This window comes from Phalacrocorax carbo, chromosome 1 (genome assembly GCF_963921805.1).
Source record: "Phalacrocorax carbo chromosome 1, bPhaCar2.1, whole genome shotgun sequence".
In the NCBI taxonomy this organism is placed as follows: Eukaryota; Metazoa; Chordata; class Aves; order Suliformes; family Phalacrocoracidae; genus Phalacrocorax; species Phalacrocorax carbo.
In genome coordinates, this window is record NC_087513.1 from 144,168,657 (window position 1) to 144,186,914 (window position 18,258).

General features: G+C 39.3%; 1 protein-coding gene across 2 annotated transcripts in view; it reads left to right on the forward strand.

Moving 5' to 3' along the window:
• OCA2 (OCA2 melanosomal transmembrane protein) overlaps nucleotides 1-18,258 on the forward strand; it is a 158,555-nt gene that overhangs the window by 75,415 nt on the left and 64,882 nt on the right. For both annotated transcript variants that reach the window (XM_064438321.1, XM_064438329.1), the window contains 3 exons: nucleotides 10,455-10,582; nucleotides 15,230-15,289; nucleotides 15,842-15,946. In XM_064438321.1, coding sequence (XP_064294391.1) covers nucleotides 10,455-10,582; nucleotides 15,230-15,289; nucleotides 15,842-15,946 — 293 coding nt within the window. The remainder of the gene's footprint in view (nucleotides 1-10,454; nucleotides 10,583-15,229; nucleotides 15,290-15,841; nucleotides 15,947-18,258) is intronic.

The window sequence follows — 18,258 nt, forward strand, 5'->3', positions numbered from 1 at the left end:
ATGTTATAAGCAAAAAAAAGAACTAATAATTGCACAAGTGAAATAAATGTAGTCTGTGTGGTTTTGTTCTGAATGTGCAGCCTAGGAAGCTGCCTAAGAACTCTAATAAGCTTTTGTCCCCAGCTTTTAGCTGGGCCCTGGGACAGAGTATGTATGTGCATTTGAACTTGTGCCAAGATGTTTCTTTAGAATGGTGAAAATATTTTTAAACTTGGACTACTGCCCCGTAGCTCCAGGAAGGAGATCCTGCCTCAGAGCATGCGGCAGAACTTCTCAGGTCCAAAAGATTTATAAATGATCACAGAGAAGAATGCAGGGCTGAGAAAGATGTGGACAGATCCCATTAGTCTGAAAGGGGTGTTAACATAGAAGCATCCCGAGGGTCTTATTTTTATACTTTAAAATGTTATTCTGGAACTTCTTTCTCATCTGCTATCAGCAATAAATAGATTAAACCCTGTTATGCTAGTATCCTGTGTGATGGTGGAGTTGTATAAACCTGACACTGTTTACAAAATAAAAAAAATTATGTGTGCAGAAACAAACAAACTTGACTCTAAACATTTAAGTGTTTGTACCCATAGAGAGGGAGAAAAAGAGAAAGCATTCATATTTTGGAAATACTTGAGTTCAGGTTGTCGTGGTTTAGCTGGCAGCTCAGCCCCACACAGTCGCTCGCTCACTCCCCCACCGGTAGATGGGGGAGAGAATCAGAAGGGTAACGCTCGTGGGTTGGGATAAGAACAGTTTAATAATTAAAATTAAAAGAAAGAGCAACAGAAATGCAATGCAAAGGAGAACAACGAGAGGCACAAAGCCCCGGGGAAGGGAGGGGAGGGGAGGGGAGAGGGGAAACGAACCGCCAAAACGAACCACGCTCACTGCCTGACACCGCGCCGCTCCCGCGCTGCCACTGCCCCCCCTCCATGTACTGGTCACAGTGTCACGTGGTATGGAATGAACCTGCCATTGGCCAGTTGGGGTCAGCCGCCCCCGCCATGGCCCCGCCCCTCCCAGCCCCGCCCCACCACGCGGCAGAGCGCAGGAAGCTGGAAAGGTAGCCAACCCCCACAGTGAGGAGAATTAACCCCTTCCCAGCCAAAACCAGCACACAGGTTAATTTGCTCAATAATTCATTATTCATTAATGCACACTATATATAATATGTATAAATATATTCAATTATATTTATTCATTGTTCATTATAGTGTTACTGAGAGGTTATTTTATAAAATGTTTAAATAAAAGAGATCCATTTAATAAGATGGCATATAATTGTTTAGTGCTTAAGAAAACAGAAAATCCTGGTGAGACTGACAGCTATTAAGCTATAAAAACTGGTGAATGACATAGTTTTAAGAAAACATAGGCTTAATGACAAAAGCCACATTGTTCAGTTTAGCACATCTTGTATTTCACATCTTATATCACTTTATCCTCAGTGTAAAAAGTGCACATTTGCTCTTTAATTTATCACTGAATCTAACATTTACCTCCAGATTATCTAGGGTCTGTGATATTAATCAGTTTTTGCTGAGGAAAGCTTGCAGGTATTGACTGCTAAGTCATGGCTCAAATGATACTGAATTATCAACTGTATTTAAAGCTGTCACAGCCAATATTTTCTTCTCTTTGTCTTTTTGTTTTTCTCCTTGTATTTTTATTTTATTTTATTACTTTGTAAAGCTTTCCAGCATGGCTTGATAAATTAAGGACCCAGATGCAAAGCCTGGGAAGCAACATTTATGGACCTTTTCTATGCAGCTAAAAATATCAGCTCGAATAATCTGTGGTTGCCTGGAAACTCCTTCACACACTGCAGTAAAATAGACGGTTTTGGTCCTCAAAATGTTTGGATTAGGGATGCCTCCCCTGTATATGGCAGTAAGCTCCTGCTTTCAAACTAGCAGTGGTGATGCTACGCTTGTCATATTGTGGGCAAAAGGGGGAACATTTCTTATATCTGGAGCTAAGAATTTATTGTTAGTCTAATTAAAAGATGTGTCAGTGTAAACAAAACTCAACAAACAGTTATTGTTAGTCCTCTTACAATAAAACTAACACAGTCCAAATTATCTAATTAATACAAAACAAAATCACTAAAAATATACAGTTAAAGCAGTTAAAAAAAAATGATTTATCATCAGATGAGTCTTTGATGCTCTGCAGGGTGCTAAGGTTGACAAATTTAGGCTGGGAGGAGTCACAATAAGGCATTGATATCTTCCGGTCATTGCTGCAATGAGCATGATAGGGGTGTCTTCCTCCTCTTTACCAGGAGGTGAACATTGTTTATGTTGATGGTTTCTTCCTCCCTGTGCTTGGGTCCACTTGAGCCCATTTGTATACATTTTCTAAAGCTTTACACTTTGCTTTCTCAAATTTGGTCTTCAGCTCTGCATTATACCTAATTTTATCATACATGGTGTGCTATATGTATGTTACATCCTTGTTCCTTGTGCTTTTTGTTACCCCTAAAATGGGTTTTGACCATCTCCTAGGTTTGCTCTATCATCTCTAACTAACCACTGTTGAGTTGCTGATAAACATGGGGCCTTTGGTATCATCCTGTGCATCCCTTTTTATCTGCAATTACTCATCCTGTGCATTCTTGTCTGTGGCAGCTTCTTTCTCCTCTTGCTGTTTTCCAGTAATGTTCCACCTATATGAAGTTGTGACACTGCTTTCCATGGCTAAAGTGGCTTCTTTAGTTCCTGACCTGATAATGGTAAACAGAACAACAAATTGTAGCATCTGTCAAGAGAGTCCAGCCTAATGTAGTAAGATATGGTAAGATTAGAGCCGTGCTTTAAGGCACTCCTCTTTGAAAATCCTCAACCCTTTCTGGAGACCTGTCCTGGTCCTTGCAGTTGTGCTTGCAAGGACTGATCTGCAGCCCTTTTCCATGGGTGGTGTCAGGTACAACTGCCTCCCTGCTCTTGCTTCATTCATCTACTGTTTCACCTGTTCTGGCATGCAGCAGTGGTGGTTTAAGTTGTCTGGTACTTTTACATTGAGGTTAAGAAGAGCACTGGATGGGACTGACCTGCTGGCCTCTGAGGATGTAGTATGGAGATCTGATTGCACCGTGAAGATACAAACTGTTGTTTTAAAATGAGAATGGACATAACTGTATTTAGGAGACTTAGTACATCTTTGATTCATAACAAAAAAATTCCTCGTACAGTGTATATGAATATGAGTTAAAAATAAATTTGACAACCATTTTGTAATAATGAGAACCTTGGAATGGAGCTAAAGTGATGCAGTCAGCATTGACTTGGACTCAGAAAGTCTTGTCCAGATCTTAGTTATTCCTCCATCTCAGCATAACACTTTGCTCCCAAAAATAAGAGAGACCTGATTTTCATGATTCTTGCAGTCTTAATTTCTTTAGGATAGTTTTCAAAAAATCCTGCCCTTGAAATTGCACAGTCATTTTCACAAACATGTAATTAAGCATGGAAAATATCCTCTGTCCTTGCAGCTGCCCATACACTTGATGAGAAAAAACCAAGAACCAATAGCAGTTGTATCTGCTAGTGCAGCTTTTGTGCTTTATTGCTTACTTCTAGAAAAGTTGACCTTTCCTCTGTCTTGATATTTGCATCTTCTCAAGTTATTTTTGGTTCACAAGGGTCAATGAGGCTATGCAATAGAGTGTGTTTGCTTGCAACGACCTTTACTGATATAACTGTAACTTTTTTAGGCTTATGGATTGGTGCAATATACGCAGCCTAGCTGTAGCAATCTCTAACCAGGGTTACTTTCTTACAGTGTTCTATCCTGAATGCCATCCTATCTCATCTATGAAATTGCACGTGGAGAATTAGCGAAGTTAGGTGTTGACCTTGCAATGTAAAAGCAAATGCGATTTCTGCATTCGGACCTCATGGTATTACAGCTATGTACCAAAGTCCAGCCCATCCTTTCCTAATGCACATGTGCTGATCTGTGATTCAAGAGCAGCTAGTCCTCTGCCTCCTTGTGTTATGCTACACTTCTGGTTTTTAATGTTGCAATTACCTTCTATCAGCATAGGTTTTGGTTCCTTTTGCCTTGTGTGGGGTTATAGTTTTCACCAGCTTTTATCATGTTCTTTTCATCCTCTTGTATTGTACCAAGCATTTCCTGTTGCAGTGCAAGCTGTCCTGATGGACTGTCACCATCACAGTTCTGTCCCCGAGGAGCAGCCTTAAACTATGGTGTTACAAATAACACAGAACAACTGAAAATTACTTCTATGAAGCTAAGTCTATGAAAAGATACTGCTCAAAAGACCAGCAAGTTTCTTTGTAAGAGGGCAACTTTATAAAAAAAGAATATTAAAGAGAAAACAGTGCTTATCAGTTGACAACATATATTACTTATAAACTTGCAGCAAGAGTTCAAAATGTATATTTTCAGGGATGCCTGATAAAATAAAATAAAAAATTACAGAAACCAAAATACAGGGCATTTTCATTCACATTCAGAACTACTGATGAAACATATTCCATGAGTAGAGCAAGGACTACTGGAAATATGTCTTTGATTTAATTTTTTCACCCCAATATTTCTATATGCTTGTATAAGAGTATAATTGAATGTATGGTTTATGTAACATTACAACTACACCATAGCATATGAAGGACTGGCATACATCCTTAGGCTAAATTTTGAAGGGTTGTGGAGTTAATCAGACTACTTCTGATTAAGCTGTTGAAACACAGTGATGGACTTCCTCATATATCCAATAACATGCTGTGCAAACAATTATTCAAAGGTCAACACCAAATATGTTTTAGCTGGCAAGCCTGTAAGGGACACTGAGGGCTAAAAGGGCTTCTGCGGTTCACAAAAAGTTGCTGTGACAATTTTGACAAATAGAGAATTGGTAAGATCAGAGAAAAAGAATATTATACTTTGCTCAGTAACAATGCCTAAAAAGTCAGTGTGTCCCTCCCATTGTCTGCAGGTAGGAGTATTGTAGTTTCATCTGGCAGAGGCTGGCCTAGGTGATTTTTAAAAAAACTCTACTTATTTCACAACCACTGTAAACATGTGACCCTGAATATTGTGTAGCCTGAATCCTTCTCACTGCTGTTACACCTCATTTTCATTCCCTCTTGTCCTACCCACTACTGCCACCGCAAAAAGGTTGCCCTCTGCCCTCTAGAGCAGCCTGGTACATACCCAAAGACTTGCCAGGACCTCTTTAATCTTCTTATCTTTGACCTAAATATCCTGGATTCTTTAAATTTTTCTTCAAAAGTCAACTTTTCAAATTGTTGATTGTGCTTACTTCTCTGCCTTGGATTTCCTAGTCTATCTTACTTAAAGTATACCTTCTCAGGGTTTACCAGGGATGAAGAGAGCAGAGGTTGCTTCACAGAATTTACCATTTATAGATGTGGCTCTGTATTTCAGTGGGCCATTTGGTTCAGTTGTGATCCACTGTATTTTTATTGAGTCTTTTCTGCAGGACTGTTAGGCATCTGGTTGCTTCTCACTCTGGATTTGTGCAGTTTTAACTCTTCCTACCTAAATGTAGTACCCTGAGCCTGTCTGTCTCGAGCAGCGTGCTGTTTTGCCCTGGGCAGAACTGAGACCAGGAAATGTTATCCTGACTTTGGTTTTCATTGCAAATGTCTCAAGTGCCATTTCAGTTTCCACAAAAATGAAGTTTCTGTGTACCCTCAGTATTCATAAATACCTTATTTCAAATTCTCTGCACATAAAGTGAACATACAGTGTCTACATGTTCACATTGTTAGGAGGAAGCTTATTATGCTTTTCAGCTGGTAGTAGGTCAGACAGAATTACTTTTACTAAGGAATATAAATTTTTCTTAATGAGCATTTGAAAGGCCTACCGATTACACAGTAATTTTTTTCTTTCATTTCTTTCTCGTTCACCTACCTTCCTCCCACATATTCTAGACCTTGATTCTATTAGATTGTTTTCTATTTTCAAGTTCTTCTGCTCGATTATTTCAAAATAAGGGTTTTTTTGGGTAGGATTGCAATTGTATTCTGTTCATCATGAGCTATTTATTTTACCGAAGGTGGTTTTCCCTACTGGGTAAAGTGTACGAGAAAAGCAAAGCACTCAAGCTATTCCTACTGTACTTTTTTTCTGGTCCCAAACAAAAGACACGGGATTCTTTTCTATGAAGAACGCATTATAAATTTGCAAGGTGCATTTTATAATAAAATTTCATTTTATTTTTCCTAAAATAAATAGAAACTGTCACTGTCTTCGACGGATACCGTATCAGTGCAGAAATGGAATTTAGATTCAGTTTCTCTCCACATTATATTTCCAGAACATCAATTGTTGTGAATCAGAGGCACTAAAAGGCAGTAAAGGAAGTGGTCTGTGGAACTATAAATGGGCTTTGCTTTCACTATAGTAATGAGAAGTTATTTTTTGAAATTATTTCTAGTTATCTTCCTCCTGGCTATCTTCTGTGGCCCAGTAGGCTAGAAAATATACGAACAGAAAAGCCAGTCTTTAATGTAACCTGGTACTTTCAATTCCTCAAAAAGGAAGGAATAGCTTCAATACGAATCCAGGGCAAATGCAAAGCTACCCAAATATATAAACCACTGATATGGTATCGTCACGGTCATGAACATACTTAGAAAGGCCTTGGAAAAGCCTTAGAAAACCTGCCCACTTAGAAAGGCAGGCTGCCCCATGTTCATTAACTTTGTAGTTAACTTTGACAAACAGTTCAGTGGAGAGCAGTCAGTCAAACAGTTACGGCATACACTAACTACTGCGGCTTTCAGGCTTCAGAAGATGTTACTCTCATCCAGCTGCGGGTTGCGTGAAGCCAAATTGTGGTACTAAAAGGCACTGTGAATGGAGATCTTGCATGAGGTCCCCCGAATTCTTTGAGAGACTTCCTCTTTCCTCTCCCCTTCCCTGCACTCCTGTCCTGTGCCCTTTGTCTGAGAGATGGGTAACTGTATCTCTTCTTTGCAGGCATAGCAAGGAAAGCAAATGTACTCTGAACAGACTCTGTGTGTAGACTGAAATAAGCTCTGTGCACTCAGAATTGGCAGCTGGCGTGTTTGAGCCCCCAGAGAGCTGTACTTGCTGGAGCACTGCAGGAAGACACATCACTTGCCTGTCCATGTTCCCAGGGAACAATATTGTAAGGCAGGCCACTGTTCTCTCATGCAAAGCTGCATTTGTGGAGCTAATGCATGCTGGTAGCAGTTGTGGTGCTAGAAAATGCCTGGCTCTATCCACCTCTTGTCCAATGCAGTTGCATTTCATTAGCTTTAGCAAATAATTGTTATCGCCATATAGCATGTTCATGTTGATTTGTTTTCACTGGAGGCAGAAGGGTAGAAATAATGCCAAGATATTATCACAGATCATTCCAGAACTACTGAGAAATTGCTGTTCTTTAATTCTTCACTTTGTTGTACTTACATACAAAACGTATGTGACAAAATGTAATGTTTTCACCTACATTTGTACAAAATAGCAGTAAAATTCTGCTAGTAAGCTCCTGATCTGCACACATCTATGTCCCTTTGCAGTATTCCTCTAACAGGAATTGCCATCATCTTTATTTAAGGTGGAGCTGGGCCCACTCTACTGGAATTCAAAGAGCAGCCAAAACAACAGTCAGAAGAAAATTAGGCAGTGCATTTCCATAATCCCTTTCTTTGTGTTCAGAGAAAATAACTATTTAATTTGCATGGACAGATTAGCTTTGTTTTTGGAAAGACAGTAAATTGACTATGCTAGCAAAAAGGCATGGTAGTTCTCTCCTCACCTTCTCTTGCTACTTTGGGAACTCCCTGTGGTTTGCAACTGTTTTTTCGAAGTCTGTACAGAATCACAGAATGGCAGGGGTTGGAAGGGACCTCTGGAGATCATCTCATCCAGCCCCCCTGCTTGAGCAGGCACACCCAGAGCAGGGGCCACAGGAACACATCCAGGCAGGTTTTGAATGTCTCCAGGGAAGGGACTCCACAACCTCCCTGGGCAGCCTGTGCCACTGCACTGGCACCCTCACAGTAGAGAAGGTTTCTTTCATGTTTATCTGGAACTTCCTGCGTCCCAACTTGTGCCTATTTCCCCTTGTCCTGTCATTGGGCACCACTGGAAAGAGTCCAGTTCCATCCTCTTGACATTCACCCTTTAGATATTTATAGGTATTTATGAAATACACATACCCAAAGGCTGGTGCACAAAAAAATTCATACGTTTTCTGTTTATGCCAGAATCCAGCATTCATCCTGAGCAGTACAGAGTATTACCACTCCTAGATCAGCCCTGGTATCTCTTTTCAGTGGGTGGTAAAAATGTCATTCTTCACGAGAAAGTTCAGGACCAGCTATTTCCACCCTGCTCTCTTTCGTGGTTGTTTTTGCTTTCCTCCTCCCCTGCAGTATGATGCTCATACATAAGCTATTTTTGACCATACACTCTGATTAGATCACTGTGACCAAAGTAGGGAGAAGACTTGCTCAGCTTGCAGCATGGCAGCATTTGGAGGTAGGCAGAGCTGGCCGTGAGACATGGTTTTTGGATCCAGTGAGGCACTCAGATCAGATTTTAATCAAAATATGTATTGGGAGTAATGTAGGAGCTGATGCTGTGAGATTTGGGACACAAAATTCCTTCAGTTTTCTGCTCTTTCCTTAGCTTTGGCTGTTTCCAACTATATGGTGGTATTTCTGCTGACAAACCATTAAATTTCCTAGACCTTCATACCTGTTTCCTTACAAGGATTTCCCTGCCTCACCCTGTAGACTAGATTTGCACCAGGATAAATAAAAAATCTTGTGAAAGCTGCTTATCAAGGAAACAGCAAGACCAGAGTGACCAGCTGTATCAAAGCTTTTCAAGAAGAAGGATCATAGGGAGAGGCCTGGGGAAAGAAGTAATTTGTAGTGCTGGAAAATGTGGTTTCAGCCAAGCGGAGAGGACAGAAGCCAGGTTAGGGGCACCAAAAATAGAGCTGAATTGGGAAGACGGTACTAGGAGGTGCTTGAGAGGAAAGAATAGGTCATCAACTGAAGAGTTGGTGTCACAGACAGAATTTTGGTTTTGGAGCCAAAAAGTGCAAGAAGTATGATTTCACTGCTGCTCAAATATGACAGCAGAAAATAAAAACACCTCAAAGCATGACGTGGAAAGCCAGAGCTAACTGGTTTAGCTCTCCTTGCCAAACAGACCAGCCAAACTCCTGAGCTGCTGGTTTTGGCTTTTGGGCAGGTCTGGTTGCCCTACTGCAATATTTTCAGCAGATGTTCTTTACTGATCACAGTTAACCTGAAATTCTCATTTAGAGAGTACAGTATGACACTGGAAACTCCTCAAATGTACTTGAGAGAGCAAAATGCATTCTTCAATTAGGGCATATTTATGTGACAATGTATAGGTGTTTTTTTTTTAAAATAGTGTTTACAGCTTCATAGACAGGGAGAACCTTTGGTCTCTATTTCTTTTATATTTAAATAGAATTTAAATGGTATACTGCTTGATTTTAAATTGTTGGATGTTTTCAGATCTCTTTCTTCTTTTAACCTAACAGAAAAACACACCCAAGCTGTAATTTGAATGGCCTAAACTTTTATGAATCAGTCTTTTATCTTTCAATTTTCTTACAACTTGAAGACTTTTGGAGAGGGCTCACTTTATTAATCTATCTGCTTTGTAGTAGGGGCCTATTCTCCCTAAGTTACATTTGTTACTTGATTACAAGTTTGTGACTTAAAGCTGTTTGCCAGCAAAGATTGTTGTTCCTTTTTCTTCATTTTTTTCTGCAATTTTGTGGATCCATCACTTTCTGACTATGAATATATGAAATAGCATAAGTTGTATGAAATAGTCACAGTAAAGAGCGAAGTAACTTGAAGAGCTGGGAGGCTTTATTTCCATGCCATTAAAAAACCCTTATATTCTGTATCTTAGTTTTTTATACTAAAACAAAATCAGCTGCTATTTAGGAAAAAAAGATAGAGAAGAAAGGCATAAAGAGGAGCATCGTTCTGAGGGAAAAAACACCCAATCCCCCATTGTTTCATGTCTGAAATCCCATTCCATTGTTTAAGATAAATGTGTCAGAGGAATCAAACAGCTCCAGAAAGCATGTTAACTGTGCAGGGAGAAAGTGAGCCTTGCTTGGACAGGAGATTCACCGATTACATTCTCTGGCTGATCGTGCATTTGATTTGCATTTTCTCTCAATCAGTTACCAAAATATGTGTCTTAAAACACTTCAGGATGTATAAAGGGATCCTGTCTGGAAAGAGCATATTTTGCTATTTAAAGTTAGTCCCTCTTCTGTTTCAAAGAGCTTTTCGCTTCCTCCATTTACCTTTTAGAGCACATAGCCAGTGAGTCTTCAAGGCCCTGAAAAACTCAGTACTGTAACTTTTACATTGGTGGCACATAGCAGGTCTGTGAAGTGTAAAGTGTTGTTCTATCTTTTTCTAATGCAGGCTGGATTGCCATGTTGGGAGCCATTTGGCTGCTAGTGCTAGCAGACATCCATGATTTTGAGATGATATTGAACAGAGTTGAGTGGGCAACCCTCCTTTTCTTTGCAGCATTGTTTGTTCTTATGGAGGTAAGATTCTCTGACTTCTAAAGCTTGAAGAGTTATAAGTAACTTAAAATGTGAATTATGTTCCTGTGCAGACGCCTCATGCAGATTCAATCCTGCTGGAATACTGAGGATTGTGTGTACTCATGGTAGCAGAGAGAAAATTGCAAAGTGGTGGAAGTTGGCTGGACCTCTTTTAAATGTAATTTTTCACTGGGAGCTTGGTCTCATACTCTGTCTCTCCTTCTGCATATGCTGAATGTGTCTGACATGATCATTTTCATTTAAGTGGAATTTTAGTTTCCAGGTTTGTTGGCTGTCTATGGATGCAGATAGTTTATATGTATTTATGTGTTTGTTTTGCAATTATTTAGACAAGTGATAGGAAAAATCAAAGAAGAATAAACCAGAGTTGAAAAATGCTCCTAATGCTGTCTGCGACATGCTGGCTACCAAATGGCCTAAGAAATTTCATGGGAGTATGGTTTGAAAGGATAATATCACTGAATTTCTGTTTGCAATTGTAATTTAAAAAGATATTCAGTACTTGAAATGCCTGGATATCTTGCTGTGTACTTTCCTTTTGTTTGTCTGCTTGACTATTAGAAAAAGTCCAGCCGTGTTTGTATCTGGGTGGTTTTTTTTTTAACTGTTTGTTGCTTTTGTATACCATAGCTGTTTTTTAATCCAAGTGTTTGGATAATTTTTCATATGAATAGTCACATTTACATGTCAATTAGGCTCCTGTGCATTCCCTAGGATGCTCGGTTATCCTCGGTTTTCCCGTGCTTCAGTTGTTATTTTTTGGGTTTAAGTGTTGTAGAAACATGACTGACAAAACCCAAATGACCACTGGCACTGCCATGGCTAGTGAATTGTCTGAGTGAGCAGCCTGGGAAAAACCTGTAATGAAAAATTTGCTCACATAGCCTCCTTCCTCCCTCCACCCTCCTCTCCAGTAACTGCAAAGAGCCCAAGAATTTGTAAAATGGGATCTATTAAAATAAATCACCAACAGTAAAATGGACAAAACTTGGAGCAAATACAAACAGCAAATAATTCAACTGACTGTAATTAATGCCAAACTGGAAGTCAAAATTTGGTAACCTTTGAGAATATGAATGGAAACTCTGATTATCGTTAGGAGGCTTGTTTGCAAGCTAGTAGGTCTAAAATTCATCAAGAAGTGTTGATTTATTGTACACCCGTTAGTACAGGCAATTTTTAGTTCTCTACGTTATTGGGCTCTATATATCCTTGCATTTTCTAGCTCTTATAAGGAATCCATATTGAAGCCATGTTTATTTTGTCTGCTGCTTCTTTAACGGTTTATTCATTGCGTTCCCAGATGTATTTACTGTTTTAGCTTGGATTGAGTGCTTTTGATTGGAGTGCTGTGTGACTGCACAACAACATAGTAAAACACGCAGGAAGTTATTTGCCGTTTACTGCCAGACTTCAGATATGACTGTTGTGATTCACTGAACTTCATTTTTATGGTTTCTTAGGACACCAGTGAATAGCTGGCTAATAAAAGAATATTTTTGCTGGCTGTGTAGAATAACAGCAATTTAAGGTCATGAAAGAAACTTGTACACAGAATCAAGGAAAAAGTGAGAGACACTAAATTCTTCCCCATAAATGAATGAGAAAAATGTTCTAAATATCATTGCTGCTAATTTTGATTTTAATCTATTACTTTTAGGATTACCGGGAGATTACAGTCATTGCCAAGGCATTTTTCTTTCCTTTTGGTTAGCAATGTCAAGAAGAAACAAGTAAAAACAAAGATATGCATTGAAGTATAAGAATCTTTCCATGAACTAGACACTCAGCAGTTGTCAGCTCATATTCTTGTCAATCATCCTTGGTGATCCTTCATCTGAGAGGGATCCCAATGTGAAGCTACTTCCTACTGTTATAAATGTTCCCTTTCCCATGAAAGGGACTTCGGCTGCAAGTAATTTTGAAAAATGTGAATTAAGTTCCAGAGCTATGGGGGAACTCTTGGAGGTTCTGCCTTTGGCTGCTCATTGGTCCAGTCTGGTAGATCTTTTGCAATGAAAAAGTTGGGAATCCTTTGGAGCTCTCTTGTTTTATAATTTGCCCTTCAGGTAATTTATCTTTACAACTGCATTTTTAGTCCTTGTTCACAACTGGCTGTTACAGGCTATAAAACCTTCCTGCTTCTTCTGTGTCTTCATGGCATAAGTTCCTGTGCCTCTCAGGGATACAGTATTTTGTTCAATTTTACAGTCAAAATTGACATTTTACCTTAATCCCTTCATGCAGAGTTCATTTACAACAGTCACCATGACATGCTGTCCATCAGAGGGTTTCACACAAATTTTTGTGCATAAATTAAACTTTGATCTAAAATGGCACATGATTTTTTCTGCAGTAAAACTCTATTTTGAGCTGCCAGACTGGAGCTAGTACACTTGAAGGCATCAATTAGTGCAGTAATACTCATTCCTCTTAGAAGACAAAGGAGGATCCAGGAGACCCTCTGTGCAGTTTACACCCAGGGGAGGCCAGTGACAGGGTGCTAACTGCTGACTTTCACTTAGGTGCTTGCAGGCAATCGGCCTGGATATCATAGAGACAACCTAAAGGTGGTTATGTGATTAGTACTGTCATCATCTCTAAAGTGATGGGCTACCTGGAGACTGACTGTCTTGCAGGAGCGATGTGTGTGTCCTTCACTCCTTTCCCTCTTTCCCAAATATCTCTTTTGTAGTACCATGTCTGGACTCCAGAACAAATTTTGAGTGTTACTGAAAAGTAATATGTTGTGTTAATAGGTAGTTAAGTAATAAGGCGGCAGTGTTAACTGAATGTAACTCTGAGTTCTGGCTGCTGACAGCTATGTGTTAAAAAGTTTATTTTGAAGTGTGAACACAAAGCAATTGCAGAAAAAATACTACAGTTCATTAAAAATACTGCATTTACGTACATTTTAAAAGTCACTTTCATAACCTTTGATTTGACAAAGTAACACAGATAACTTAGAATGAAAATGGTAACTTAAAATTACCAACAGGAATTAATTTCTTAGGAAACTTTCTCCTGGGAAGTTAAAGTAATGAAAAAATGGCCTGTTGTTTTTGGTTTTGGTTTTTTTTTTTTTAGTGTAAGGGATATGTGTACATATTTAAAAGTCTTATCACGTGTTTTCTGCATGCTGTGTCTTTAAATGTAGTTATACCTTCTCTTGTGCAGTGCATTTTTAAAAGGAAATATAGTTTCTGGGCCAAATTTGATATATGGTGATACCCAAACCACTACTAGCGTACAGCTGCCACCTGAACGAGCTGCAGGTACAGGAATTGCTGGTCTGAATGACAGCCCCTTTGTCACTCTGACATTACTATGTCTTATACCACACCATTCGGTGCCCATTAGGATCTTTGTCCATCTCTGTCATGGAATTTGACAGCGTGCAAGTTGAATCATATTTTCCCACTGGCGTCTCTGAAGGGCTCTGCGTGACTGCCAGGTGTGCAGCTTGTACGCAGTTGTGTCATCTGAATACCAAATTCTGGGCTTCTGTGTGGGAATGGAGTCGGTAAGTGGGGCATTGCAGCTGACTGATTCTTTGTCATGGCAGAAAAAAATGAAAGCAAGCCAACCAGCTTGGTCCAGGCTGAACCTAAAATGGTGATTTTCTCCACTGAGGAATTGAGAAGTAATAAAATAGATATACCAGGTTGAACCTGAAAATAGTACTTCATTCTGAACAGTTGTAAGAAAAGAAAACAAAATGAAAGTGAATTAAAGGGTAGCTCTCATGGTATAAAATTCCCATTTTACCTGCAGTTAGAGGGAATAGATCATTCTCTCAGGGTGTGAATACTCAGTTTATATTCTCCTGTATGCCCAAGGAGAGATCAGAGCCATCACAACTAGGCTAGAGTCTTGCTGCGTCTTTTAATACATGGCAGTAACCATGGTTGTCTGGGATGCTATCGTGGTATCATGTACAAATGGGAATGGCTCTCACAGGGAAGACAGAGCACTCTGGTCCAGGCTGCCCTGGGCCCAGTGCTTACTGGGCTCGCCTCCTCAGTTTGGGTGCCTGACGTAGGGATAGGAGACCTAATTTTCCTGCCTTTCAGGTGCTGCTGCCTCTGTGCCAATTTCTGTTCACCCAAGATCTTTGGTCTGTTTTTAGCAGATGGGTACTGTTGTTTCTTTATGGGTCTAAGAAAGCTGTTTAACAGAAACAGGTATTTTGCTTTCTCTTGTCTTCATTTGGGACTGAGCACAAGATGCCTGATTTCATCTGACCTTTTAAACATATGATATACTTCTAACTATACTGTAGTTTGGGGGAAGTTGGATTAAAAGCAGTTGTGTTCAGCTTTTCAGGAAACGTGTATGCACTGAAGAATGTCATCTTTAAATTTCAGCTGTTCTCTGAGGCCTGTGCCGCACACTGTTAAGTAATCCCACCAGTCATTCCAGCACAACCAATCCACTTCTGCAAATACAGCTACCAGTTCCTGCTGTGTCTTTTCTTTCTACCAATTGTAAAGTTGCTGTAGAAGCTGCATGAGATGATTATCAATATCTTGTGACAGGAAGGAATTGTTGTATTTGCTTACATCCACTGACATAAAATGAAACTGTATCAGGTACTTCACTAGTTAATATCAATTTTTTTTTTAGGCTTTGGCTCATCTCCACTTAATAGACTATATAGGAGAACAGACAGCTTTGTTAATAAAGGTATGTTTAAAATATTTACAGTTTTTTAAACAGGTAAGGAGAACAGTTTTAGTCCAGTAGAACAATGAATAATACTTTCATTTTGATTTTAATGTTAATGATTGCATTCCTGCATCAACAATATCAAGAAAACATGTTATACTTCGGCATAGGTGATATTTGGTATGTATATACCTGTCCACCGCCAGAATAAACATAGCCATAAATGCAAAAGGGAAGCGTTTTCTGTCATCTAAATAACACAATAAATATGAAAAGTAAAAGGGTAACATTGAGAGTTTCACTGTTTATTTCTTGTGTGAAATGTAAGTATGACTATTAGAAATATCAGTCTTTGTATTTCCATTTCTTCAAATTTTCTGGCAGAAAGAACAATATTATGTTACTAAATGTCAGGCTGTTTTCTTTAAGAGGCTTTTCCTATCTCAGAGCCTGAAGGGATAATAAATGTTGAGAAACTGAAACTGTGGAGAATGTGCAGTTATGCCATCTGGGGGGGACAGAGCAACACTGATCTCATCAAAGTTTTAATTTGACCCCTCTCAATTCCAGGTGGTTCCTGAGGACCAGCGCTTGGCAGTGGCCATCATTTTAGTGCTCTGGGTGTCTGCTTTGGCCTCCTCTGTGATCGACAACATCCCCTTTACGGCTACAATGGTAGGGGTCTGTGCAGCACTTGCACCTCCTCCTCCTGGCGCTGGCAAGGGAGCTGAGCTTGCTGATTACGATTTGATTATTTTCCCCACCTCTTCTGTGTTGTAGTTTACTTTATCCTCTAAGTTTGAATCATTATTACAAGCTTATTCAAACCATTTAGGCATCTAGCTGGCCATTGTTGCCAGCAGGCGCAGTTCACTGTGGGACTAGATCTACTGTTTTAGGTGTAATTTTTTGCACTTTCCCTGTTATATCTACATCCATAGCTGAAAAGTAAAATTGTCTTTTTGATGGAAATTGTCACTAACCATCCGCTGCTGTCAATATTTTCCCTCTATGTACTGTGTAGTTACACTAATGCTTTTATAACACAAGAACCTTTTATTGCTACCTTACTTATGTAATTATTTAAAAAAACCAGAAAATAACATTAATCATAAAAAATGCTCATCAGCAGTTGAGTTTTAATATTAGAAAAGTATCAAATTAGGACATGATCAGATAGGTTTATTCCACCAAGTTCTCTGTTTAAAGTGCATTAATCCCTTCATTATACTGTAGGAAAAATTCATTGTTACAGCTTGTTCTCAGCTAAGTATAATTTTTTCTTCCATTGTTATTGGGTGGTCATATCCACCGTTAACCTGTGTCAAGGTTTAAGGCACTTACAGGGCATATGATAGGTTGGACAGATTTGCAACTGCTTTATATGTTAATATGGTATTTTGGTTTGATTACTGTGGTGTTTCCTGTGGAATTTTATTGATTTAACAACAAGAGACTGCAAACAATAGGCATGAAGGGAAAGATTGGTTCAGGATGAGTCACCTGTCAGCAAACGCTCAAGGACTGTTAAGTAATAATGCAGAAGTCTTAGCTTCAAAGGTTTTGCCTCACATCCAGATAGTCTATGAAAATTGGTTTGGAGCAATACCAAAAGACACCTGCGTGCACACCTGACCAAAGGGTCTTTTACAGGGTTTGAAAGGAACCCTCTTTTAAAGGAGTATGTTTTGGGGGATGGGACTGAAACACAGGAATCTTTTGGGATGCCTGAAGATCACTTCTTTTGTATCTTTGAGGGATTGAAATACAGATGGACAGGAAAGGATTCCTGCAAATATTTCAGACATTTCAAATGTTTATTTGAAATATTTATTGCTCTGGGCTAAACCTAGGAGACTGCAACATATTTTTTTTTCATTAAAAACAGGTGGAGAGAGGAGGGAGGAAGAAAGAAAAATGCAGGCATATTCTCACCTGTGCAAGAGTAGTTATTAGCTGAGGTGTTAAGATATTATTGTGTTATATGACAGACTAAAGTCAAGACCTAGCATCATCTATCTCAGTGAATGGCCTTGGACTTCTGTCTTTGTCATTCTACATTAGAAAATACTTACAGAAAATTCCTGAGTAACTAAGTCCCAAGTTCTTATGTAAGACTGTATAAACTTTCATTTGAAATTATTTTTGTTTCTTTGGCACTTGGTTCCTATTGCCAAAACAAGCAATATTTGGGTTTTTGAATGCTATTTATCACTATATATATCAAAGCTACGAACTCCTGATGAGAAGTATTACATATATTGAACCCAGCTCTTTTGTAGAATAACTTTTCGCTAATTAGAGACTTAGTGTATGTGTTTCTAATAAACACACAGCACAACAGGTTTTTCTTAGATCTCTGTTTATTGACTTGTTATTTACAGAATCAAGCTGTAATTATTAATAGCAGAAAACCATCCACATAGTTCACTCACCCATTCACACAGTTACTCAGCTGAAATGCTTTCATATACGAGTTTGGTTTCATACACCTCAGTGATATTGGAGTGTTGGGCACCTGCTATGGTGTAGCCATGAATGATCCTGTACTTTCTTGGACAGGACTCATAACTATGGAAGATGCAGATGTATTGACTCCCTCCACTGAAGCCCTCCAGGAGGTTCATAAATATCCTTCAGTGGTGAACAAATGTCTGTATGACAGTGGGGCAATAGCTCTTGTGATTTTTGCAGTTGTAGTCTTGATGGACCAAGTACTGGGTAGGGACATGGGACCCATCAAGTTCCTCCCATTTTTTGAACCTATGGATAGAAAAAATCTGGGTGGTTTTGTAGATATCAGCTGTATGCTCTGACTGAACAAAGAGTGGTTGGAGAATGGCATCAGAGACCTCTGCCAATAGTGGATTTGCCCACCCCAAGGTGGTGAGCCAGTGACCAGTTAGGGGAAACCAAGCTCACAGGGCGACAGTCCATTTGACTTGTACATGGATAGGGATTCCTGAAATATCATGCAAAGATTGTGA